Below are 27,874 nucleotides of genomic sequence, written 5' to 3'. Positions count from 1 at the left end.
AGACTTGGCTACTTCTTTACACCTTTGAAGAAGTAAGTGGTAGATAGTTTACCAAGTAAGCAACTCTATAGAGGCACAGAAAGAACAAAGTAGAGACAGTGCAAATCATGAAAAAATGGGACTTTAATATTTAACCTACTACTCTTTGCAGGTACTTTACTGAATAAACATCAATTTTATTTTTGAAAAAAAAAAAGTCTTAGGTGAGTCTTTTAGGAAGAAATTTACATAAATAATACAGTGTCTGAAATATCAAATGTGAATTATTTATTTTAGCCCAGCATAGAGCTAAAGAGACATTAGTTTTAAATGAAATTAAATGTGGAACAGATGGCTACAACCACTTTTTCACTCATGGGTAACTGCATTTAGAAATGGGTTTCCATGATATAAACACTGTATGTAGTTCACTAATACTACCCCATTGAGTTTAATGTCAAGTGATACACATGTTGAGAGGTTAAGGGGTATTTTCTTTTGATAACGAGTAAGTAAAATACCTAGTATGCAATAATGCACATTTATACATCAAGATAAATGTTTTTAATTTTTTTAATCAAATAATGGATAGATACCTTTGGTACAATATGCAAAATGGGTGACATCTTATTCTGACAAGAGGCAAGGTTCCTCTCATAAGGGGGAAAAGTAACTTAGACTGAATTTCAGCACTGAGACCAGAATAACAGCATTAGCAACTATCATCTACAGAGTATTTACACAGAGCGAGACGCCACATGAAGTGACCTGCGTTATATAACCAATCTCAGTGAATCCGCACAAACCTTCAAAGCAGGTATTCTTAGCCTCATTTTTATAGAGGAGGCACAAAATGACTGACACAAAGTCAGTAGGAAGTAACTGATGGAACCAAACCCAGACCCAGTTGAATTCACACTCTGAGCTCTTAACCAGCTCTTACGTTTTGTCATGAATGTTTTTGCGTTCAGCTTTTGCAATTATTCCAAAGACCCTACTTTGATTCAAACCCCAACGCCATGTTGGGACTAAGTGAAAACCACCAATGGCCATATTCTCATTATTCCTGGCACAAGTATTTATTTGCCATAAAGTAATAATCATTATAAATTTCATCCCAAGGAAAAGAACACAGAGGCCGATCTAGATATTCAGAAAACCCCAATCAATCAAGCAAGCAAGCAAGCCAGCACTAAAGCTATTCAAGGAGAAAATGCCTAGAGAAATAGAATCAAAAGACAAAAAATACTGCTTTTTCCTCTGATCAATTTTGTCCTAGACACAAAATAAGTCTGACTTTTATGCCAAGTTTGAATTTATATATCAAAGACAATTTTGTCAAAAATCTTTTTAACTGGATGACTGACTAAACTGGGACAATCAAGAAGACAGCCCAAAGGCTTGACGTTTCTGTAAGAGAGGATCCTTGTAACATTAGCTATTGATGTTAAAGGTTGTCTTTTTGTGGGGTGCCTAGATGGCTCAGTTGGTTAAGCTTCTAACTTCTGTTCAAGTCAAGACCTCAGACTCCTGACAGCCCACAGCCTGCTTAGGATTCTAGCTCTCTCCTTTTCCTCTGCCTCTCCCCCACTTGAACCTTTTCTCTCTCTCTCTCTCTCTCTCTCTCTCAAAATAAACTTAAAAATAAAAAAGGTGTCTTTTCTCCATGCTATCATGCTATCATTCATCCAAATGAACTGCTCTGTGAGAATACATTTCCCACAGGGAATTTTAAATCATAATGAAAACTAATATTTCAGATACATCTCTTAATAGTCCAGGATTACAATTTAAATATATACCAAATACCCACTAAGTTCAGGTATTTTACATTCTTAAACCCATGTTTTCCTGAGAGCAAACATGCTTTCTGCCATATCACAAACAAAATGCAATCAGTCATCCTTATATTCACAGTCGTTTTTGTTTCAATTACATAGAATGCAAAAGTCTTAAAAAGAATACTGTGAAATATTTTACAATTAAGGTATTCAGGGATGCCTGGGTGGCATAAGTGTCCAACTTCACCTCAGGTCGTGATCTCACGGTTCTTGGGTTCAAGCCCCAGTCAGGCTCAGTGCTGACAGCTCAGAGTCTGGAGCCTGCTTCGGATTCTGTCTCCCTTTCTCTACCCCTCCCCCACTTGTGCTCTGTCTTTGTTCCTCAAAATAAATAAATATTAGAAAATGTTCTTAAATAAGGTATTCATATGAAAACATTTCCTCTCATTGGATCTAGATATTTCAGCAATATTAATATGGTAGGTACTACATAAATATTCAAAAAGCTAAAATGGATACTAAAATTTCATTCCTAGCTAATTTTTAAAATACAAAATTAAAAGTTACTATAAATACTTTAAGTGACACATAAAATATAATTACAACACAACCCATCACAGAAGAGGTAGGTGAATGGTTTCTTCTACATTTTAATTTTATACAGTATAACTTATAAAGACTTACAAAGGCCTTTAAGCATATTTTTACATGTTTCTAATATTATCATAAATGCCCAGTAAAACTCCTAAGAATGAAATCTCAGCATCTCACAAAACAATGTCTCATATATTAGAAAACTATGACTTATACTATTATTTTAAAGACAGCATATTCTATTTTATGCAAAAAAGAAAAAGGATAGTTATGAAATGAAAACCTTCTAAGCTTTGTCTTAAATCCTGAAATTCTCATTTGTTTTTCCCCAAAGCAGCCTATTATTCTGATATCAGTCTGGCAGGACTTAGAAAATTCTACCTGATCTAAGGCTTAGGTTCTCTACATTATCAGACTTCTAGTTAAAATTTTAGTACAAATTTCCCATCTTAGGTGAAAGAGTCTTATTAGTGATTATTCAGGGATAGTTTCTGGAATTACGAAAAAGTGGGAGTGATCATGAAATAAAAAACAGAGGTGTCTTAAATGCGAGCAATTATGACTCAACAAATACTTGCCCAAGTATGTCCATCACTCTAACACATGGACTCACGAATAACGAACACTGTATTTTGTACACACGAGATCACCGTGCCATGCTTCGTAATACTGCCAGCATAAGCAAGTTCAACTCAGAGTGAAGGCTGAAAGCTCAGGCTCTGAAGACAGGCTGCCTGTGTGGAATCCCAGCTCAACTGCTTCCAGACTGTGCAACCCTGGACAGATTATTTAATCATTGTGAGGTCTCAGCATGTTATCGAATCGATACATAATGATCAAATCAGGGAAGTAAAATTAACTATTTCTATATGCGTTCCCCAAAAATCAATCCGACTCTAGGTGATCTCGCTAAATGACAGAACACGATGATGGATCTGTGTAAAAGTCAGTGGTAAACCCATTCTAACAAATACAAACACACGGTTCCCCTTGCACACAGGTAACCATAGCTGAAACTCATCTGCTCTTCCTACACAGACGACGTAAGGGTTTCCAGTGCTTTTCTTAACAAACCTCCTCAGACACACATGAAGCCATTTACTGTCTACCTATGTTTTACATGGACAAATCTGTGGTCTACTGGGAAATTTTTAAAGAACAGAAGAGTTAAAAGAATGTTTTATTATTCTATGATCATTTTAATCTTCATTGTACTTCTCAGAAGCCCAAAAGCTTATATAGTAACCATTGGTCTATCAATACCCAAACAGGCAGGGGTCCTGTGAGTCATTCACCCATGCAGCAGGACTGCCTATCATCATGTCTGATTCATAGCAGGTTATAAATGATGAAACGAGGAGGAAGAGTGGATTGTTTTCCTTCGGTTGATATGCAGAAGTGGCAAAAACTTTGTTCTGCAATTTCTTTAAATTCCTAAACTTTCAGTATAAAAATATGTTTCTGCAAAAACATTTCTCCTCCAACATTATTCATCCTTAGTGAAAAATACAGAAGCCAAGAGTAGCTAAGAAAATTTTTTTAAATTAACAATTTTGCATTTCTCACTACACATAGTCAACCCATTATATGTACGTTATATATTAAGCTACTATACGTTAATTGTAGTTTAAAGGCTTTGTGGGAGCTACCTAAGTAAATTCCACCATGCAAAAACCTGCAATGGAGACGACTCTTCTTCAGTGTAGGTAACGACTTGTTAATTCATCTGAATGTAAGCTGGCTTGTGGGGTTTTTTTTTTAATACACTTGATTTTCTTATGTGGACATTTGTTTTCAATTTACTACTCTGCTGTGATTCATGAAAGGCAATGTTTCAGAGTAAAAGTTCATAATAGCAAAGAAAAGTTCAACCAATAAAATCAGGATGATAATCTTTTCTCGTGGTTAGATTTAGATTTCATCAGTTTCCACTTAACCATGAAGAGATAGGAGATAATGTGAAGAAGGATAGTTCATTCAGAATACAGATCTTTCTCAACAGGATCCTTTATATAAATAATGATTTCTTTAGTTATTTCTTTCTTCATGGTTCATTTCTTTGTTGCCTCCCTTAAAGGAGAATTGTTTTATGAAAAGCAATGTCATCTACCAAAGAGGAATCTTATTTCGGGCATGATAAATTTGGCTCTGTTTTTCTCAAACACCCCCCCTTCTTTTTTTTAATTTGGCCCATTTGGTAAGCTAACACTCTTTAGTTTTAAAGCTTCCTGGGATTGGGAGATGTAACTAGACTTATTTTCAGTCTATGAACGATTTCAGAATATTAGATGAGCAAAGATATCTGAAAGCAAATTATCCTCTGAATGCAGTAACATGGAAAAGAATGAATTACAGATGTAATTTATCCGTCAGAAGCAGATCCTAAACACTGATTATGTCCGTGCTTGTGCAGAAAATTGAAAATGATAGAAAAGCTCCCCAGCTTTTCTAACTTTAATTTTCCATGTTTTACTTTGTGTAATTCACTGTCAACTATTAACAGCAGATGCTTCTTGCCTTATTTGAGAACAGCCTGGACATAAGTATAAGTGATTCTGAAATCCAGAAGTCTTACACAACAAGCCTGAATTTTTCACAGAGAGATCAATTCTAACTTAACTAAGGGTTGCTGGAAAGGAGGTGGGTGGGGGATGGGCTAAATGGGTGATGGGTATTAAGGAGGGCACTTGCACTGGGTGCAAAAAATAATAAAAATATATAAAATAAAAAAATAAAACATGAGCATTACTTCAATAATGCTAGAGTCTAAAAAAAAAAAGAAATCCTAACTTAAGACACCTGGAGTCAAATGGGGTTTTAAGGAAACAGAGTACTGGATCTCAATAAATAGTGAATCTCAACCTAACATGAATAGAAATTAAAAAGGAAACATGGTTGGGGCAGCTGAGTGGCTCAGTCGGTTAAGTGTGCGACTTCAGCTCAGGTCATGATCTCACAGCTCAAGAGTTCAAGCCCTGGGTCAGGCTGTATGAGGACAGCTCAGAGCCTGGAACCTGCTTTCAGATTCTGTGTCTCCCTCTCTCTCTGTCCCTCTCCCCAGCCCCCTCTCTGTCTCAAAAATAAATAAACATTTTTTTAAATTTTTAAGAAAGTAAACATGGTTGAATAAATCCAGATAGCTTCAGAAGAATCTTTCTGGGCTTATAACTATGATCTGGGGCTAAAATATGGGTGGTTCCCAACTGACCAATGACAATCCAGGGACAGCAGTCCCAGTTTGCTGGCCCAGGACTATGGAACATTCTTAGTGGAGACTGGCTCTATTTATCTCTTCCCATTTGAGGTCTGAGGGTTAGTAGTTGTGAGAGGGAAGGGAGGGGTAAAAGGAAAGATAAATCACAAGAGACAGTTCCATCTCCCTCCCCTTATTTCCTTTTTCAGGGACCTTCCAATTGCTGAGGAGAGTTCCCCTTCCAAATTCCATCATGCCCACCCCTTAACACACCTGTTTCCCTGTCAGCAATTAGCCTCTTAAGGACTTTTGTTTTTCATATCTGCCTTCCCAAAGTTTTGACACAGAAGTGTTTAAATTATACTCCTTCTGGAATACTCATCCCCTAGACCTGCTTCTCACATCTGGGTCTTCATTGCTGATCCTTGCACTATGTTCTGTGATAAAACGGCCAGAAAACAAAAAATAATATTTTTTTAGTTTTGATATATTCACGGTCCACCTATAATACTAGTAATTATAAAGCAAGGTAACAAAACAGCAGCTACACTTCAGATAATTTCAAGAAAGAGAAAGAGAAGGAGCTGGTTGCTAACATTAAGTTCCACAGTGGACCAGACTCAGGACCAACAAGCTGTGCATTTGTTTGTTTATTTGTTTGCTTTAATGTTTTATTTATTTCTGAGAGAGAGAATGAGAGAGAGAGAGAGAGAGAGAGAGAGAGAGAGAGAGAGACAGCGTGAGCAGGGGAGGGTCAGAGAGAGAGGGAGATACAGAATCTGAAACAGGCTCCAGGCTCTGAGCTAGCTGCCAGCACAGAGCCCTACGTGGGGCTCGAACCCACAAACCATGAGATCATGACCTGAGCTGAAACCTGACATTCAACCCACTGAGCCACCCAGGCTCCCCACAAGCTGTGCATTTGAAAAGAAAGCAGGCTGAGTTTTTAGGGCAGGGGGGTTGGGGGGAGGGAGAAGGATTACTTGGAAGACATTGACAAAGAAGTCTTCCCACCCTGGATAAGCTTTGGACTACAGTTCCTCATCCCGCACTGTCTTTAGTCCCTGTTGATTTTGAGCCACTGCCCTGCTGAAATCCAGGTCTGAGGAAAAGGAGTACCCCAAATACGGAGCTGGGGAGCCTCTTGCACTGCCTTGCAGAAAGTGTCCCAGTACTTTGGGGAAAACCATCTCTCCTGCATGAAGCCCAAATGAATTTCTGGAGCACCAAACTGAAACGCGAAATAAATCTTTCCCATAGAAACAGTTTGACAAAAGTAGCTGAGGTCTATGACACTGGTAGCACTTACGGTATCTGATAAGATGGCCCTCGTAATGCTTCTGTGGAACATCCTGGGGTTCCTTAATAACCATATTTTCCAGGCTATTATTTGAACTGGACTATAACTTGAGCATACTCTGGGTTATCTGGCTTCCCAGGGTTGGCCTGATGACTTAACCACATTGCTTCTGTGGGGAAATGCTTTCTAAACAATGAAACCTAGGAATATGCCTTTTTTAAAAAAACATATACATTGGGGATGGCTATATAGTTTCCACAATGACTACTTATTTAACATAATTAAATTAACACTTTTTTCCTATATGACCACATACTTGGAACATGTAAAATTTAAAACTTGGGAGAATCTGCTATCTTGTGCTATCTTATATTCACTTACTGATCCATTTGTTGACCTAAAATATAATTACTTTTGAGCATTTGCCATTTTAGGGTATATACTGTAAGTCTGCCTTCAACATTAATTCTTATTCTTATGCACTCTTTTTTTAAAATTTTTTTTAATGTTTTATTTCTGAGAGAGAGAGAGAGAGACAGGGCGAGCAGGGGAGGTCAGAGAGAGAGGGAGACACAGAATCTGAAACAGGCTCCAGGCTCTGAGCTAGCTGTCAGCACAGAGCCCGATGCGGGGCTTGAACCCATGAACTGCGAGATCATGACCTGAGCCGAAGCCTGGCATTTAACAGACTGAGCCACCCAGGCACCCCACACACTCCTTTGTTAAATCCTTAAGGATGTGGGTATGTAAATTAAGAAGCAAAGTTTTACAGAAAAGTAGTAGAAAGTGCAGGCTGTGAAATCTGGTTACCGTGCTTGCAGTTCACATTTTACTAGCTGAGTAACCTTGTGAACATCACCTAACTTCTCTGGACCTTAGTGTGGCCATCTCTGAAATGGTAGGAATATCAGTAACTTTCTCAAAGGAGTTCTGTGAGGACTAAACATTATGAAAACATAAGAAGCACTGAAAATACTGACCCGCATATAGTAATTTTCAATAAATATGAATTAATTTTATTTCATACAGAGGAAATAAAAACAAAATATATTTGTGGAAGAGGCAGAAATAGATATTAGAGTAACTATAGATTCTTTTGTCAAATAAAATGACTTGAGACCTGATCTTATGACATGCATTCCTTTACAGTTCAGTTATAAATATATAACCATATACATAAATATGTACTGGCAAAGGAAAAATAAAAAATAAAACAATTTTCTTTTTCTATAGAAGTAAAAATCAATCCATTTGTGATATGCCAGGTTTTATTACCTAAATATACCATAACTTCAAAGGGAAAAAAAAAAGACAACTTTGGCTACTCAGGACAGGAGACTAATGATAGGTCTGCCAATATGTGAATATATAAGTTTCTCTTCAGAGGTGGTCTCCCCTCAGCACCCCAGCCCTAGGACCTAGGTAGTTTTTCAGAGAGTTACTTGATTCCAGATTTTCCTCTGGGAAAAAAAATCTGTAACTCTTCCATTCCAGTGACTGCCCTCCTGAACATCCATTCTCCCCTTCTACCTGATCCACCCAGAGGCCCAATTTTAATCTGGACAATAGTTAAAAGACTCTAGTACCCGCAAACAACCAAAGGGAGGAAAAAAAAAAAGAGAGAGAGAGAGAAAGAGAGAGAGGAGGGGCAACCAAGAAACAGACTCTTAACTATAGAGAACAAACTGATCGTTACCAGATGCGGGGCGGGGGAGGGGAGGGGTAAAATAGGTGAAGGGGATTAAGAGTACATTTATCATGATGAGCACATAGAATTGTTGAATCACTATATTATATACCTGAAACCAATGTAACCCTGTATGTTAACTAGATTGCAATTAAAATTAAACAATTAAAAAAAAAAAAAGATTAAAGCTCCCAGCTATCCTTGCTACCAAAATCAGCCAATGGGAGACCGGAATCAATCACTGGGAGAAGTTTACAGGGCCGCTGTGCAAAAACAAAGAAGCCTAAGGAGCCTAGGCTGTGGATTCTTTTGCCTTCGCCTCTTCCTGCTTCCTGGAATGCAGATATGATGGCTGGTACTGCACTGGACATCTTACAATTTTGAAATAATCCTAAGATTAGAACCCATTTGCTCCTCACGACTTAAGGATGAAGACACCCCAGTTCTAGTGACTGGGGAGTCATCGCAGAGGCCTGCACAACCAACTAAAATATAAACCCTTAATCTGTTTATGTCACATGCCCGGGAGGGAAAGGTGTCTCTATTACTCAGTGCTGGACACAGTTCCTTAGAGACAAAACGTCTAAATAACCTGTCCGTAACTCCAGAGAGAAATATAAAGAAGGATCAGGGGCAACCGTTCTGAAGCTGGACCACCAGGAAGTGGAAAGAACCCAGAGGTAATTAATACAAGGAGGAAAAAAGCCAGAGACTGCCAAGGCCCAAAGGTATAGAGGAGACAGCCTTTCAATCAAATTATAGTACAGGAGGGGTTATAACCATCAATAGTTTTCAAAACACAAGTTCTTATATTATAGAAAGTTTTATCTCAAACAACAAATCAGACTTTACTTCAAAGTGATAATATTTCAACATGTACCAAAAGAAAATGAATAATGCTGTAGGTGGTGTGCATTTCATGTTATTTGCATGAGAAATACATATTAGGTAAAAACTCTGTAGTTGTTTTTTATAAATGACTATTAGAATAAGATCTCCTCACCAGAATTACTCCTTTATAGTGCAATTCACAAGGAAATCACTATTCTAATAATCGATTATACTTCAAACAGCTAAGTATTTCTAACAAGCCTTTGCTTTTAGTTGCATTTACCAAAGTTTCTCAATATTAATAACTATCATTAGTGCTAAATCAAAGACCATCTATTTAGTTAATCCACTTCCATTGACTGCTATAATTTCTGGCCTGTTAGCATAGAAAATTGGTCCCTTATCTAAAAGCATGGAATGTGTTTTTGCTAAAGTTAAAAAAAAACTCACAATTTCCTCAATAGTATCTCTTTGTAAGAAAATAAGAAGCTTTGTCTAAGACTGTGGGAAGGCAGAGACATTGCTCAGCATGAAAGGTAACAGATTAGTGATGTTGATAGCTGAAATCCTCTACTTATCCTTGGCAAGGAAAATGAGAGGATAAGCTTCCCAAACGAGGTCCCTAGGTGTCTGTGCTGGAATTGAGAAACACTCCGTTTCTCACCTCTCACGTGAACGTGCGTATGTCACACGAGTCCTGGACGGAAGGTGCCCCATGCGCATGGACTGTTTTAAGTCCGTCACTGCCTTATACATGGAATTGTTTTGGGGCTACTTGTGGACTCAAAATTCTGCATTAGTTTAGAAATCTGAATTACAATCAAAGGTTGAGCTCAATCCTAAGTGCCCACATTGCTTTAGGTTTAAATTGTTGTCACACATAGGAATTGAAGGAAGGTTTAAGGAGAAAAAGAAAAATAGAAGCAGTGTACCAAAAATCTTATGAAAGGAAAAAATATAACTGGTTCTAGAATCAGTGCCTTAAAGTTGCGTGATTCAAAACATGACTTGAAATTTGTCCAAGTTTAAAAACCTTAACTCATTTAAAAACCTTTCTCTAAAAAATTCTAACTATAAAAATATAAATACATAAGCGAATAAAATTATAAGTACTACCAAAGCAATTATAGCTATTGAGAATTTATTTTTTAAAAAGATGCTTATCTGAGTTCATGACATCATAGCATATTCACAGGGTATTGTTTACAAAGCTGTGAAGATTCTGCTTGGGGAATACAATTTGAACTTATACACACATGATACACATGGCTTCACATGTTATGCCTTATAGTTGGTTCATCTCCTGAATCATAAGGGGAAACAAGATAGTCCTGTGTCAACCTGTCACTGAAAGACTCACTGACTATGTACCTATAGAGTTACATGTGTACATAATCATCCATCCAAGTTTTCATATCACATGGGAGATCCCATTAGCTAAACAACAAACAGGAACAACAAAACTCTTGGTAAAAGCTACTCCAATTAGGAGCCTACTAAATCAAAGTTTTGATTCAAAATCGGGTGTTTAGTCTGAAATCTGAAAAAACCATTTTGGCAGGATTATCAGGTAAGCCAGTTTAAAAGATAGGATGAAAAGACTATTCTGGGAACTTAGAAAGAGCAGCAGCAACATAGGCGATTGGCACATTGAAAATACACTGTGCTAACAATGCAGGACCTCCTGAAATTTAACTATAAAAACCTTCAGGACCACTTTACAATGTCCAGTTATGCCACCCTGTCCCTGTGTGACCAACTAGACACCTGATTTGCCTTACTTGCACTGAGTTTCCTGGTTGCTCATTTACCTGGATGTTTACATATTTTTATAACTCCTAATAGCTGAATTCAATTATTCTCCTAGGTCTTTCGAGGCTCTTTAAATATGTTCACTCAGGGTCCTTGATTCCCTGCTGCTTTGCGGTGGAATCTGACCTCTGATGTGTCTACAAGAAATTTGATTGGCTGTGCTGCTGCCTTTATACACAAACGTGTATAAGAGTGAAGTGAATGCTTAGTTGTCTTAAACAAAACTGCATAATTTGATAAGAAAACAAGTAAAGTTTTTAAAGGCAAAAAATAATTGCTAGATTTTTGGGAAATAGATAGTAAATATAAAAGTTATACAGCCCCTCCTCCAACATCTGAAAAATGAATGGACATTTGAAAAACAAGAATTCAAGAAGCAATAGTCTTTTTGAGTTGATCATAGGGCAAAAGCACACTTTTGCGATAGCATAAATTACTTGGTATCACAATAAAATACATTTTGTAGACTTATTCTGTGTATCAACTACCTAAATTTTAGTTGAGCCATTATTACTGAAGAAAAAGGGTAACTAGCCAATTTACTATTATTCGAATCATTTCTTAAATACAATATTCTAATTTTGTATTTAAGAAGCTTGCAGGGTTGACATTTTTCTTTCAGTTTTTCCTCTTTGGTATCCCTTTCACAAGTCATAAGAAGAAAAATCCTTTCCAGTATAAAATAATCTATCTTTTCAAATGTTCAGGGTTTCTGAAGTAGCTGAAGTCTACAGTGTACAAGCAACCTAATTCTCAATCTGAATACATTCTTAGACTGTTGTAAATTGTTATTGCAAGTATAAAGCCAAAATTAAGTTAGAGCAATCAAGTGTTTAAAATATTGTTTAATTTATAAACTAGTACACATTATTATAGCTTCTGCTCCCTTACTATTACGATTCTATTTCCAACCTACTTAATCTATACATATATTCTTGATTATCATGTATTCTCATTTTATTTAGCAACACATCCATTATGACAAGGAAGTCTATGTTTTCATGGAGTAAATTTAATCTAAGTTAATTATTTAAACTTTGAAATCACCAATATGTCACTAAAATACTATCAGCTGATTTTTTTCCTATTACCTTTAGTAATATGCCAATTGATTTCTTTTGCATAAATACTGTCTTGAACTGTTCAACTTCTGTTTTTAATGAAACAAATTCTTCTCTTCTAAGTAGAAGTCTGCTATGAACGTAAGTCACCTGGGAGCCTGGCCAAAGTCTGAAACAGCACAGCTGAAGGGTACAGCCATTTCACAGGGTCCTCTCAGAGAGTATTTGGTTTGCTTTCCTAACTCGCTAAAAATAGTAGATTACACAGGCTACCTCCATCTCATGGCTCAAGAGCTCACAAAAGGCTGGACTATGGATTGTAGAAATACATACAACACATTTTATTAAAGAAGTTAGGATATTACAAGTTTTCTGAATTCCTTCCATTTACTCTCTGAGACAATACAAATGATCTAGTGGTTATTGGCACGGAATAACGTTCCTAAGGCTCCCAAATTTCAGAACTTCAAGTACGAGTCATGAAGTTACCTTAACTGTTTTAAAATACATTTTTTATCTCTTTTAGTCACCAAATGGAATACGGCAAGACAGCTATCTAAAAGGCAGGATGCTACATACTGTATGAAGAATCACATAATGTGTTAGTTATAAATATACATCTACGAAAGATGGGTTTGGAAACATGAATACTTAATTACATACCCAAAAGGTGTTAAATGAATTCTTCATATAGTCATTTCACTAACATTTCAGGAGCTATTGTTCCTGCTATGAACCTCCACACAAATAAAGTTGTGTTTATGTTTTTCCCCTTAGTCAAATCAAAATATTTTACTGAGTTTTAGACACTATAAATTAAATTTTAGTTTCTCTTAGAAACAAAGAATGAGGACAACGTTTGCATTGATTAGCTGCTAGCTGCTATAATGCATTCATTTCATAAGTAAATTTAAATCTCGAAATTACTTGTTATTTAAAAAAAAAAAAAGTCCCTCGTGTGGCAGTTGAATCTTGTTAACCACACAGCATGTCATTCAGCAAGGCTCCTGTTTTACTCAAAGGGAGCCTGTTCTGTGTCCACAAGTGAGCAGCCACTAAAAAAATATTTTGAGATGGAAAAATAGCAACTGAATTTTAATGTTTCACAATGTTTCCAACTGCTGTGGAGGCAGGTCTTCTGTGAAACCACTCAATGTCACAGCCAAGTTTAACGTCCTTCATTTTGTAGCTACGAGTGCACCATCAACTGTCTGTAGGATTAAAAATTGGATTTACTAGTAACTGGGTCAAAACAGGGTTACTTATGGACACAGCTGGTTACCGACAAGTGTAATTAGCCCTTTGCCCCTCATTTCATGGGTCCCCGTCTCTAATTACACCTGAAATCAGTCAGCAGGAGTTTAGGAATACATAGTCACAAAGGTACAACGACTGTGCCCTTCATCGATGCCTTTCAAAGGAAAGAAAAAGGCCCAATGGCACTTTATAACTCCTGGCTTATTGATCTTTAGGACTATGACATTAAGAATAATCTAACACTGTAAGATATCTTTGTTGTGAGGAATATTTCCTTCGATATCCCACTCTGAAGATAGTATTCTGGAGTCTCTGGCGAAAACTTTAGCAAAGTAAGCAGCCCAAGTGAGCCAAGAAGCAATTAACTGAAATAGTCAACTCATATGCTAACTCCTAACACATCAGGGGGAGTTATGAGTTAACGTTTGGGATGAGTATATCAGTTAATTCACCCCATGTTATTAAAGAAGGCATTTCTATTACAATAACACAATTTTTTTTTTTTTTTTTTGCAAAAGACAAGATGGATGTATGAAACTTTTGCTTCTCTACAGATGTAGAAATGACGGTGACGCCTCTCTCACGGGTTCAGAGAGTGAATTATACTGACACATTAGTATTCAAAGCCAATCCAATTAAACCAAGAAAGAAGAAAGTACCCAGGAATCTTCTCATTTCTAGCGTTGACCTTGCATGTCAGAATAAGGATACAAATGCATGCTATCTTTTAAGAGGCCCTTTTTCAAACTTGATTATCTGAAATACGAACCAATGACGTTTTTGAATGTCAAGACACACTAAAGTAGGATCTTTCAGTATTCGGGTGCCCACAAAAGCTTATTTGAACACTTCTAGCTTAGACTGTTACAAATTGTAAAATAATCAGGCTCTAACAAAATGAACTAAGTTGTTTCACATTAGAATTTTAGAAACTAAAAGAAAAAGATCCAAATAATAGTACTTAAAAGTTTCTACTCATTTATAAAACTCAACATTGAACAAAGTTTATGCCTCAGAGAGGGTACTATAGCAGCAGCAGCAGCAGAACCTTCCTTCTATATTTTCCACAAAATGCATTGCTTCTGGCTTTAAAATCATATGCTTATACAATAAAAAGGAAACCCATAATATCAAAATCTTAATATAAAAAGTCTCTCCAAGTTGAGCTGGCAGAAAATCTGTTCTTTTAACAAAGGTAACAGCCCCGTTACAAACAAGGAAAAACAAACAATCTTCATTCAGCTATTGCCATGGCCTTGTATCCTCTACGCATATGCTAACACACATACATATCTACATTTACTACTCCTATAGACATTGACATCGCTATGACTAAGTTAAAAGCATGCTGACACTGTTTTAGAAAAACATCATTGCATCAAAGGACTGATAAAGTTATTCATAACCAACAAAGTTTGGCCAGAGTTGGTGCTGCTGCTTCTCAGTAAAATCCCCCACCCTGAAATCATCCACAGGAACACACCATAGAACTAAACTATTAACAAAGCAATCCATAATTCCGAACTCAATGGACTATGTGTCCATATCCCCTTTATTCAATCATTGCGTATCCTTAAAATAATATAATATTTACTCACTTTCAATGAATCAAAGCAGGCGATTACTCGTCCATTTTCAACTTGGCAGCTTTTCGAAGGATGTGCAAATTTACATTCCGTGTCTGGCCGTGAGCAAGTCCCCCTTTGGAACTCTCTACATACTTCCAGTGTTAGCCATTTTGTGTCCCGAATTGGTGTGACACTAACAGCCATGTTTAGATTTTACAGGTAGTTAATTTTTGCAGTGAAACCAACAGACCCAATCCCTCACAAAAAAAATGAAAAAAAAAACGCAACAACCAAAAAAAAACCCCAAAAAACAAAAACAAAAAAAACTCAAAAAGCTGAACTGATAAGACTGTAAAATGCTGATGAAAATGTCCCCTCCAAAATACTTTTTTCCCCACTCCCTGCTTTAAAAGTACATGGAAAATTGTGTTGTCGATATCAAGGAAAAGATCTCCCACTAGAAATTCACAGCATGAAACTGTTAATTCAAGAGGTTTTGGTTTTTAGAGAAATACTAGAATCGTTAAGTAGATGAACGTTTAAAAGTAGGGCCTCGGATCAGCCTTGTGCTCTCAGTAACCCCTTCCCAGTGCCAATTTGGAGCCCAAAATGCAAGCATGAAAACGTGGCAGACCCTTTGACACCGAATTTCCAAGCTGCTTTCAGCAAAGTTGTCTGAAAGGGAGTCTCCTCACAGCTGAATTTGCAATGGGGTTTGGTGGTGCAATCGGTATTGATTAGTTTGGCATAGACAGATGCAGCAGTTTAGAGCAAATCGAGAAAATGATTTTTTTTTCCTCCTTGATTTCCTGGCAGAAGAGATCTGACTTTTTCAACAAACTTTTCTCTTAAAACTAAAGCAGCCTAGGGCAATGCCAGATACTTAGAGCTTTTGTCTTGATTATAAGTAGAAATGGGGGTGTCTGGGCTAGAAGTGGAGGGTGGATGTGCTGTCGTCACAGTCTAGCTGGCAGCAAGCAAGGCAAAAGCAGAGACTGCTCTAGAAGCGGGTCCAAGCAGCAGAGACGTCAGGAAAGGCACTTCTTAGTACCAACCTGTAGAAAAAAGAGATAGGTTAAGATTTACTAAGTAGCACTTCACTGATGTCCTACAGTATCACAACCTTGCCATGTGCTACCAGACTAAGTAATATTCAAGTCAGCCTCTCTCTCTCTCTTTCTGTCTCTGTCTCTCTCTCTCTTTCTCTCTCTCTCTCTCTCTCTCTCTCACACACACACACACACACACACACACACACACACACAAAATACTTACAGTGAGGCATATTGCAGCCAGCCATCGTAGATTTATTAAAAAAAGGGGCCGTTTCCCCTTGTGAAGCAATGCATGATAGAGAGATAACCAATCACAGATAGTGTTGCAGCAATATTCTGGGCAGAAAGCCAATAGTGTGGGTTGTCTTATGAAAGGTCGCGCCTGTCAGACGTTCATTACTATGCTATAAGCACAGAAAATGTCCATCAGATGTGACTTATTCCACTGCAAGAGGACGAGCATGTGGGTTTTGAATTTACCCAACATGCAGTTAGTGGACTAAACCATGTTAGTTTCAAAACAGCTTCCAAGACAAGTCCAAGCACTTGAAGATCATTACCGGGGAATAAAAAGCAAGGTTTAAAAATTGCAGCTGACTTCCAGGCTGCTTTTCCCTCCGGCTCTGCGCAGGGACGGGCACTGAACAGCCTGCTCCTGCTGTCCTGACACGTGAATAAAAAAGGAAAGGGGTGTTTACAAATGGTACATTCTCCTGACCTATCCAATTCACTTCCTTCTAAAGCCCAAGTCCTGCCCCTCCACTGAAAGCGGCACTCATACTGTAAAACTATTCCATTCAGCCGGCAGACACTTTGTCAATATATCACAGGCAGGCGAGATACGAACAAAAGCATCCTTTATTTGAACATTTTTTAAGCAGAAGCTGAGGTCATGTGGGGGAAAAAAAGGAGTGCAGTGTTGTCAGTGTGTCTGGCAAATGTGAAGTCAACCTCAGGGGGGAGAGTGATTCCATCGCAGAAACATTAAATATTAAGTGAGCAATTTGATTTGGGCAGCATGATGCACTTCAGAGGTACGAATGAAGCCAGAGGCTGGGGGCTGGGGGACCCCTGTTGCCTAACGATCTATTAACTGGGCAGTACAAGATTGCTCAGATAGCAGGGTATTTTTGCTTTTAACAACTTACTTTCTTTTTCAATCAGGATGGAAAAACTTTGTGAAAATGCTTACTAGTTATAGAAACAAAAGTACACATTCCTTTTTCTTTTGAGTATTACCAACTAAGGAAACAGGGCTTTAAAACTCCAAAAGTTTCAAAATCCAAAGAGGCGATGGCACAATATAATAAATAGGGTTTGATCACACTTACTCCTTCAAAGGCCAAATATGGTCAACGGGCAATTGGAATATAGAATATGAATGCAGAAATGTAGAACATATCTGTAGACAGACAGATATCTAGCAGAATTTTTAAAAACTTATTTTATGGTTAATAAATAGAGCCATTCTTAATATTAATTTAAAAAAACCAGCAGATACAAGGTTGGGGAAATACTGCAGTAAGACTATAACTTTTGAAAAAAGCTCAAAAGAACCAACTCATACCAATGCTCAAGAAATAATTTTGTTTTCAAAAACCTTTCTGGTCCTAGCTTCTGGTTGTAGAAAAACAAAGTTGAGTCAGTCATAAACTCTTAAGATTCACCCACCCTCCTGGATCTTTGTTCCACATTCACCATTTCTCAACTGCTTCGTGTCTTCAGCATGTACCCATCTGTGGTCAATGACCCCTTTTTGTCTTTCTTGCTAAGGTTCTCAAGCACCTCACCTACAACCATGCACCTCCTGTGGAAGTCAGCTAAGACATCACTTCCTTCAAGAAACTTCCAAAATGTCGTTTTCTCCATCTCCATCCACCCATTTATTAACACTGTCTTTTCTGAATTACCTTTGCATCCCATACAGTGTGTTGTTTACTAATATGTACGACCCACTAAACTATGTTTGCCCAAACAGAAACAATCCCATGTACCTCATGACCCTAATGCCCAGCACAGGGATGGAAAATATATGGAGCTCCATAACTTTGGTAACTTAAATGACTGATTACTATATCTGGACTGGAATGGCCTTTAGGGCACAAAACTATGCAAACATATGCATGAACACACCCATAGAAACACGTGTACAACACCACACATGAACACAAACACACACTTGAAAACACACACACACACACACACACACACCCATCAGTGCCTCTGTCAATTAGTATATCCCAGGGTCACTTAGGCCCTCCCACTGTCTAGGAATCCTCCCCAGCCCTGGACAGTTCCCTCTGACATTCCACAAGGCGGCTTTTTTAAAAGTTCAACACTTTCAAGCCTCTTCTCTTCCATATTCCTCCCACTAGCAGCAGACAATGATCTTCCATGCCACAAATATTTCATAGTCAAAATAGGAGCCCCCAGGCAAAACTTGCAGTCACCTTCCCGCCACCCATCTTTACACTATCTTTCAGCATCTTTCTTTTGGTCTCCCAGCTGTCTTTTCCCTTGCACCTGGTTAAGTTTCCACGTTGTCTCATTCCTTCTCAAAACACCTTTCCTTTACACTCCTTCTTCTCTCCGTGAATGACCTGCCTTACCTAAGCTCTTTCTCTTAGTCCAAAATGCTGAAGTAGCACCAAACTAGAGGCAGCCGCGGGGAAGGAGAAAGGGGACCCTGCCTGGCTATGCATCCTCCCCTCCCTAATACGCTTAATCTGCTTTCCCCAGACAAAGGGCTAAAGAGTCACCTATATGTGGCGCTCTTCTGCTTCTTCCGTTTTCAGTCTGTATCAGTGTGACCTCACACTCATTACTTTACTGTTCAGCAATGGCCGACGGTGCTCCAACTCAAGCCAAACCTGAAGACTATGCTAGTCTTTATTTTTGCTTGACCTCCACCAGCAGTTACAGCTCTCTCTTGCTTGAACGTTTTCCTCTTGTTTTGAACTGACACATCTATCCTTTTGGTTTCTCCCATTGCTGCCCCTCTAGTATCTTCCCACTTAGAGAGGAGCTGTCAGGAGCTGGGGAAGGTTCTTGGCGTATGCCATGCTTCTGTGGCCTCCCTGGGACTTGTTACGTGCTAGCCCTTTGTTTGGTTTGACACGTACTTCCTCACCCCTTCAACCTGGTAAATCTCTTCTCCTTGTTTAAGTTGCTATTCAAATATCACCATCTCTCTGAGGCTGGGCCAACTATGCTAAACATTGTTCCATCTCAGAATATTTTCGGTAGTTTATATTTCTTGGAGCTTTTGCCCCCAAAGTTATAAACTCCCTGACAACAAGGGTCTATCATCATTTTTTTACCTCAGTTCCTAGAACATAATAGATGTGTTTAAAATATTTGATAAATGAATATATGTTATTCAAATTAAAGGAATAGACATGTATATAAGAACGTACCCCCAACAGCAAGGAAATATTCCATCATGATCTATGGGGACCGAACAATATGAGACGGATAATGGTACTCTTAGAAATATCTTCACTGGTTGGTGGTTACGTCTAAATACAACCATAAAATCAATTTCTAAAGTTGATTATTTTTCCTTTCTTGCCACATTACAGGCTTAATCTCACTCAAGCACAAACTATATTTTAATTACTAAAGTGCTTGCAAATGGCTATTTTGGATATTTTTATTTTCTGTAGCAGAGATACTATATTCACTTCAAAAAGAGTTACTAATAGAATTATAGACATATACATATTGGTAAGTTGAAAATACTGTTTAATTGTAAAATACACAGGCAAAGATGATAATCAAAATATTTATAATTATCAAGGCATACAGCCTGAGCAATCAAAGCGGACACTAACCTTTATGCATTATTAGCGTAGCTGCACCTGCCAATGTGTGTGCCAGTCCCATGGGGGGTAATGAACAGAGATTATATCTAAATTGCTGATATCAGATTATTGCCTTGTACTCTTTCTCTTCATTCAAACAAAAGGATTTCAGGGAAGACTGGAAATCTCCCTAAATGAGTGTTTTGGTAAATTAAGATGGTAAAAGATTTGGATCAATACTGAATTCCCAAAACATTGTTTCAACTAGTAATGGATTTTTATTCTATTGATAGAGATAATTCTAAAAGTATGTGGATAATGTCCAGATTGTGAGAGTTATTACAAACACATTTGCACTAACAATGTGTTGTTTGTAAATAATTATTGAAGAAAATACTTCTCCTGTAAAGATATTCACTAACAGTTAAATTGCTACTGAGGTAAATTTCTGACTTATATTTCAACATATTATAATTAACATTCCTGGACTAAAAAAAAGATGGAACATAGTTCTGCTTTAAGAATCAAACTTTTGGGGTGCCCAGGTTGGCTCAGTCGGTTAAAAGTCTGCCTTCGGCTAAGGTGATGATCTCATGGTTCATGGGTTCAAGCCCCTCATAGGGCTCTGTGCTGCCAGCTCAGAGCCTGGAGCCTGTTTCAGATTCTGTGTCTCCCTCTCTCTCTGACCCTCCCCTGCTCACGCTGTCTCTCTCTCTCTCTCAGAAGTAAAACATTAAAAAAATTTTTTTAAAAAGAATCAAACTTTTTAAAACTTATATAATAAGCCCTCTTTTATCTACTGATCACATTCCAAACACTGAAGAGCTCCTTACATTATAAATCCTGTCCAACAAATAAGCATATTCCACCTTACCCAAGAATAATGCACTCTCCTTGAGTGCTATCAGAAATCACGTATATTTTCTACTTCAAGTTGTGAAGGGGGGAAATAGAAAGAAAGGAAAAGAAGAAAATATAGAGGAAAGGAAGCTAAGCAAAGGATCAGGTATAAAGTAAAAAAAGTGTGGGAAATTACCAGTAAAGGATCTCACAGCAACTAATAACTATTAGCATGAAACCTGACAGTGATGACTGTTTTTTAAGTAGATGATTGTATAAACATCTATTTAAGGGCTGCATACATACTGCAATAGAGGATAAACTTACAAGGTAGAAGTGTGAAATTCTGTTTTGGAGAACTGGATGGCCTCTATGAATAAGGTTAAATTTCTTAGTCATATATGTGTAATAATCATTTCAGTTCTTCTGAACCAAATATAGGCAGGTTGGTCCTATTACATCCCAGAGTATGTTAGCTGGGAATTTTGGGGACTTTTCTTTATAAGCTTTTAATTTTGAAACAGCTTACATATTGAGGAAGTTAACAGAGTAATTATTTGAGGGTTTGTTTGTTTTTTTAATTTACTAAGACAGCTTTAATCTAACTGGAAAAGATAGCCAACTTCACCACCTAAAGTTTGAAGGTGACAAGAAGAAGCTCCTTGCCCCAAACCCTAACCTTCCCCCCCCCCCAGGCTCACTGATGTCAACAAGTCCATAAATAGCAATGTATTACTTCAGAGAATTAACATGGTACAGTGTTGCCCAGGGCTTGCCCCAAATATTAACAGAGATTTCAGTATACAAACCAACTAAATCATTTCAGGAAGCTGTACAGCCATTCCTCTACTCATTAAGGTACTAAATAAAGTAACAAGGCCATTAAGTTATTACATGGGGAAAACTATGGTCTGAATGGGTTAATGCAGTCTTCAGCAGTATTCCACTCCGTATAACAAAAAGCTGAGATCAGTGTTTCTCCGCAAGGGGTAAGCACACTACTGGTAGCACCCATGCAATTTTAAGTGATGCAGAAACAACATAATTTTAATAGATGCACCAGAAAGAAAAAAACTAGTTCATAAGCCTGTGATTACATGGGTATCACAGCTAAGAAAGAAGCTAACATTTAATACAGCAATATAATGAGACTATTATACAATTAAAAAAAACCTAAGTAAATATATTGGGAAAAAAACATGAAGACAATATGCCAATAATTGAAGTTTTAGAAATATTGCAGAGAGGGGCACCTGGGTGGCTCAGTCAGTTGAGCGTCCGACTTCAGCCCAGGCCATGATCTCAGTTTGTGAGTTTGAGCCCCAGCTGTGCCGACAGCTCAGAGCCTGGAGCCTGCTTCGGATTCTGTGTCTCCCTCTCTCTCTGCCCCTCTTCTACTTGCACTTTCTTTCTCAGAAATAAATAAACATTAAAAAAAAAAAAAAAAAGAAACATTGCAGAGAAAAAAAGAGAACTTTCAACCCACACATCCCCTGGAATGGCATGCCAATAGTCCATATGGCCTGCCAGTCTGACACTGCATGGGGTTAAGGTGACAAGGTACTGCCAGGAAAGGAAAGTTTACTACTCAAATCAGTCACCTACGGTCTGTCAAAGCATTCCTTTAAAATTCTGGTGGGCTCAGGGCACCTGGGTGGCTCAGGCAGTTAAATGTCCGACTTTTGATTTTGTTCAAGTCATGATGCCAGGGTCATGGGATCAAGCCCAGTGTCGGGCTCTACACTGAGCATGGTGCCTGCTTAAGATTCTTTCTCTGTTTCTCCCTCTGCCCCTTCCCTGCTAGTGCATATGTGCGATCCTCCCTCTCTCCCTCTCTCTTTCAAAAATAAATAAGTAAACAAGCAAACAAACAGACAGACAGAAATAAAACTCCAGAAGGCTCAATTCCCTAATCATTCAGTGGCCCCTTACTAGAAGGATAATGAAAGAGTTGGTTAGGAGACACACTATTACCAAAGATTAGAATTCCAAAAGCAACTCGCTTAAACTGCACTCAAGTTAGAAAATGATTATTGTCCCTTCCACATTCATATTTAAGACAAAATAAAACAGGAAGCCTCTGTTCAATGATTCAAAATTGAATGTTGAATTGATTCCTCTTTCAGACAAAATCAAAATAAAAATGAAAAGGCTTAAGATCATTAGAAGAGGGGCGCCTCGGTGGCTCAGTCAGTTAAGCATCTGACTTCGGCTCAGGTCATGATCTCACAGTTCGTGGGTTCGAGCCCCGTGTCGGGCTTTGTGCTGACAGCTAGCTCAGAGCCTGGAGGCTGTTTCAGATTCTGTATCTCCTCTCTCTCTGACCCTCTCCTGCTTATGCTGTCTCTCTCTCTCAGAAATAAATAAAACATTAAAAAAAGATCATTAGAAGATAAATATTACAACAGCAGACTGTACTTTGTATACTGGGTTGCTCGCTTTGTACCTAATTAGGTCCTCAGCCAGTCACTCCTGCAAAGTTATCTTCTTGGAAGCTTTTCCAGCCACTATCAATTTAAGCCACTCTCGAAGGGTATCCAACCTTCTGTTCTTCTCAATACCAGCGTAGATTTGCCAGACCATTACCTTGCTTTATTTTTCTTCATGGGCCTTGTTAGTATTTGGTGTAATATTATGTGCCTATCTTACCATCTGCTTTTAATCTACCTTTGCCATTAAAATCTAGGCTCCATGAGGGGCACCTAGGTGGCTCAGTCAGTTAGGTGTCCAACTTCAGCTCAGGTCATGATCTCACAGTTCTTGAGTTCAAGCCCTGAGTCGGGCTCCGTGCTGACAGCTCAGAGTCTAGATCCTGCTTCAGATTCTGTCTTCCCTCTCTCTGTTCCTCTCCCACTGATATTCTGTCTCGCTGTCTCTCTCTCAAAAATAAATAAAGAATAATTTTTTTTTTATTCTAAGCTCCATGAGAGCAGGCAGTTGACAAGCTAGACCTCCTCTAAATAGCCAGCCCCAGTACAGTGCTCGGCCCAGAGAAAGCCAGCAATCTATTAGTGCATGACTGAGTATTTCCGAATCCACTGGAATACTAGTTTACCACTACGTTCTACAAAGTTACAATGCCCATTTGATGCCATGGCAATGTCACCTTTATAATGAATCCAGCCTCAAACTCCACTCACTGGAAAGAGAACAGGAGGCAGTGACATTGAAACAAAACTGTATTCATATACCTCCTCAATTATGAACTTGACGGAAGATTTTCTTACCCACAGAATAATCTGAAACAGTTACATGTGGCTTTGCAAATTTAAAACATCTAAATAATTTATCTGTGAATTTCTGACAGAATCAGTTTTCAGTTCTGGCAAAAGACGAGAAAATCTGCATTATTTTCTGATGACATTCAAACAGGCAGTCTTTTAACATTTCCTTTTATTCTACAAGAAGTGTAATGACATAACACTACACATGCTATCTGATGGTTCTTCAGGAAAAAACACTAAGCCTGTTTAGAGTTTTGCTTACTCTACATATCACACAAAGAGGTCACCTTGTTAGCTTTAGGTAGTCATTTCTGATCTGTCCATATCATTTAATATCTCAAAATAATAAACAGGAAATCAGAACACAAACTGTAACAAAATTAATAGTGCTGGTATGTGCTCAAGAGCTAAATGGTAGAAAAAAACAAATCTTACCATCCCCACCATTTTCAGGAAGAATGGTTACATTGACTCAACTGGAATCTATCAATATGAAATTAACATGACAAAACTGTGAATGCCAACCCCTGATGTTATTTCCAATGGGGTGCTGTAATTATAGACTTTAATTCTAAAGTTTACTCACATGTGTTATATTTATTTGACATAGCAACTGCGGGCCAAAAATCTTAGTTTTAAATTTTTAACATTTATATCTTGTGAGTAACATCGCCTCACTTCTCACAAGATTGGAGGTATCTCAGCCTAAAACATTTTTAAATGTGACCTGCACTGCATGAGAAATGGTAGCGATTTCCTCTATTAGGGTCCCCTAATATTGTTATTGCACAACTCAAAAATGACTATGAAGGTGATTAATGAGAAAGATGAGGAAATATTCCCATGGCACCCAGTACATCAGTGAAATTTACTGCATGTGTACCTCTTTGTCCCACTGTTCCAACTTTCTTTGCAGGGCAAAATTCATTCTTGCAACTGGTCGTCATTAAGGTTTTCTCCATAATTAACCTGTGCCTCTTTTCCATTTGAACAAGCTCAATTAATTGAGCTAAATTATAAAATCAACATGAGAAGAAATGATAAATTACATACATATATGCAACATAACTATATACATGGGGGGTGGGAGAGAGAGAGAACACACTAAAAATAAAGTATACCTATTAGAACCCTTAAACATAGATGTCACACTTTCCAGAAGTTTTAAAATCTTAATGTGGCAATAGCTCTCAATACTATCAAGCATATCTGAGTACACAAGCTTCATCTTAGCAGATAAATCTTGACTTTCCAGATAAGTCTCATTTAAAACCTAACATAGTGACCTCAATCTGGGAAATTTCACTGACTTGTTTCTACTGAAGACTGCCCAAAATACATTGCTTAATTATTAATCATTCTGAGAAAATTAAATAAAATGTATGTTTATAGTTAAAGACATCTAAAATAATTATTCTTCAGAATATAGTGAATGAAACCCATTATAAATATAATATGGTATTACATGCATGTATCCAATTAAATGAATTTCTGGACTTTTCATGACACGACACAATACATAAATATCTCCTTTCTATTTCATCAGCAAAAATCTCTATCATTTAATGAATGTGTCTCTTACTGCAAACTTTGCAAATACCAAATTATCATCCTATGGATATTTCTATTGATTTCTATTGACCTTAAAATTATCTTTTATACAAATAATCTTGAGCATACTCTTAATAATATACCAATGTTAACTGCATTTATTCTGAATAACAATAAAATATTACCTCTTTAACTTGAGCTTTTTTAAAAAAAATCAGAAATTCACATACCCTCACATATAAATAAGAATTATATTTGCCCCAATTAATAGGGAATCAAGATCCAGTTGTTTTCCCCTGATTTAAAGGAGGAGCATATGTAACAAACAAGGATATGCACTGACAACTCCTATTCTCACTTCAATGTAGCTTAAGTATCACTTGAGGAAGGTTCCACATAACTTACAAACTTAACTAGGTCTGAGATGTGCACAACCACAAATTCTGCTCATATTACTGCAATGGCTATATAATAATCCAGAGCTCCAGACCGTACTTTGCAAAAGCCTAGAATTTTAAAGGCAGCTCCACAGTTCTTTAAAAGAGATGGGTAACAGACAGGCATATTTTGTTCATGCCTATCCCAACATTTTTTATAAGGCTTAATTTACAAAACTTTTTCTTTGAATAGAGTTGACACACAACATTACATTAGTTTTAAGTGTACAACACAGTGATTCGACAAGTTTACACATTATGCTATGCTCACCAAAGCATAGCTACCATCTGTCACCATACGATGCTATTACATCACTGACTAGATTCTCTATGCTGTGCCTTTTATTTCCATGAATTACTCATTCCTTAGCTGGCTGCCTCTATCTCCCACTCCCATTTACCCATTTTGTCCATCTTCCTACTCCCTCCCCTTTGGCAACCATCGGTTTGTTCTCTGTATTTAAAGGTCTGATTCTGCTTTTTGTTTATTTATTCATTTTGTTTTCTTAGATTTCACATGTGAGTGAAATCATACGGTATTTGTCTTTCTCAATCTAACTTATTTCACTCAGCATAATAACATCCCTGTAAGGTCCATCCACACTGCTGAAAATGGCAAAGCCTCATCGTTTTTATGGCTGTATAATATTCCTGTGTCTGTGTGTGTGTGCCTGCACGCGTGTGCTCACGCAAACTTATATATGTGTATAAATACACTAACTTTTGTAAAAAAGAGAAACACACTGAGAATCTAGAGTCTGAAAACTTAAGATTAGCTGGATAAGAAGGTAATTTGTTTCCATGATACCTGCTTTTACACCTATATATAGAGTTCACCACATCTTTGTGTCACTCTATGTCCTTGAATTTGTAACATATTTAAGAACTGAAAACTCATTACATATGCATCAAATGACAATGCAGACCTAGACTCTCCGAGTCACTCACTCACAGGTGAGTAATCACCTGTGATTAAGGTCAATAGAAATATCCAATAGGATGATAATATTTTAAACCTTTATGGCTTTAGTATTTGCAAAGTTTGCAGTAAGAGACACATTCATAATGATAGAGATTTTTGCTGATGAAACAGAAACTCACAGGAACTTTTGCTGACATACATGAGAATGTCATGTCCTCATGGGACTCACATTCAGAAAGAGATGTCAAAGTAAAAAATGTATCATGTGGGGCAATTAGAACTATGCAAATAAAAGGATTCTCATTTTAGAATCGTAACGACTGAGGAGCAAATTAAAATTTGAATCAGATACTGTTTATTAAATTTTGAGCCTCTTTTCTCCCTTCATACCTAGACTACCACATCTCCAGCGACTGCAATAATCTAAATTGTTTCAAAGTCAATTAACAATTTGCACGCTTAACTATGGTTCTGCACTTTTTTTGACATACTGAGAAGTATGGTATAAATTATAAGGCCATTCTCTATATAGAGATAGATGTTACTAAATAATGGCAGAGATAGTAAAATACAAATTGAAATGGTGTACAAACATTTCTAGCAAGTAATTTAAATGAATCACATACATCAAGTCTACATCTTGCCTGCCTGCCTGCCTGCCTTCCATTGGTTTTAGACATTGCTAAATGAATGCATTTTCAATTGTAATAAAATCAAACCATAAAGAAGGGTTTTATTCAAAGTCCAACTGAATTCCCCCCACCTTGCTCCACTGCCAAATCAGACCCCCGATTATACCAAAAGTAACCACCATTCTAAGTATGGTATATCTGGTCCTTTCTCGATGCATTCACATACACACATACATGTCTACATGCACACACTCACACAGTTTATCATGTTTACAGAAATAATGGACACATACTAAGTATACTGTTCTGAGGCTTGCTTTCCACAATAGATGATAATGACTTTTTTT

The 27,874-nt window shown here is 37.5% G+C and overlaps 1 protein-coding gene across 12 annotated transcripts in view; it reads right to left on the bottom strand.

Moving 5' to 3' along the window:
• MBNL1 (muscleblind like splicing regulator 1) overlaps positions 1 to 27,874 on the bottom strand; it is a 205,639-nt gene that overhangs the window by 133,534 nt on the left and 44,231 nt on the right. For 8 of the 12 annotated variants that reach the window (XM_077750106.1, XM_077750112.1, XM_077750113.1 and 5 more), the window contains exon 2: positions 15,094 to 16,118. The exons of 3 other annotated variants lie outside the window; for them this stretch is intronic. In XM_077750106.1, coding sequence (XP_077606232.1) covers positions 15,094 to 15,267 — 174 coding nt within the window. In that variant the 5' untranslated portion in view covers positions 15,268 to 16,118. The remainder of the gene's footprint in view (positions 1 to 15,093; positions 16,119 to 27,874) is intronic. One more of the 12 variants, XM_077750117.1, reaches the window with a different exon arrangement.

This window comes from Crocuta crocuta, unplaced genomic scaffold (assembly GCF_008692635.1).
Source record: "Crocuta crocuta isolate KB4526 unplaced genomic scaffold, BGI_CrCroc_1.0 scaffold19, whole genome shotgun sequence".
In the NCBI taxonomy this organism is placed as follows: domain Eukaryota; kingdom Metazoa; phylum Chordata; class Mammalia; order Carnivora; family Hyaenidae; genus Crocuta; species Crocuta crocuta.
Note: the sequence above shows the minus strand (reverse complement) of the source record. Positions and strands in the feature narration are given on the sequence as shown.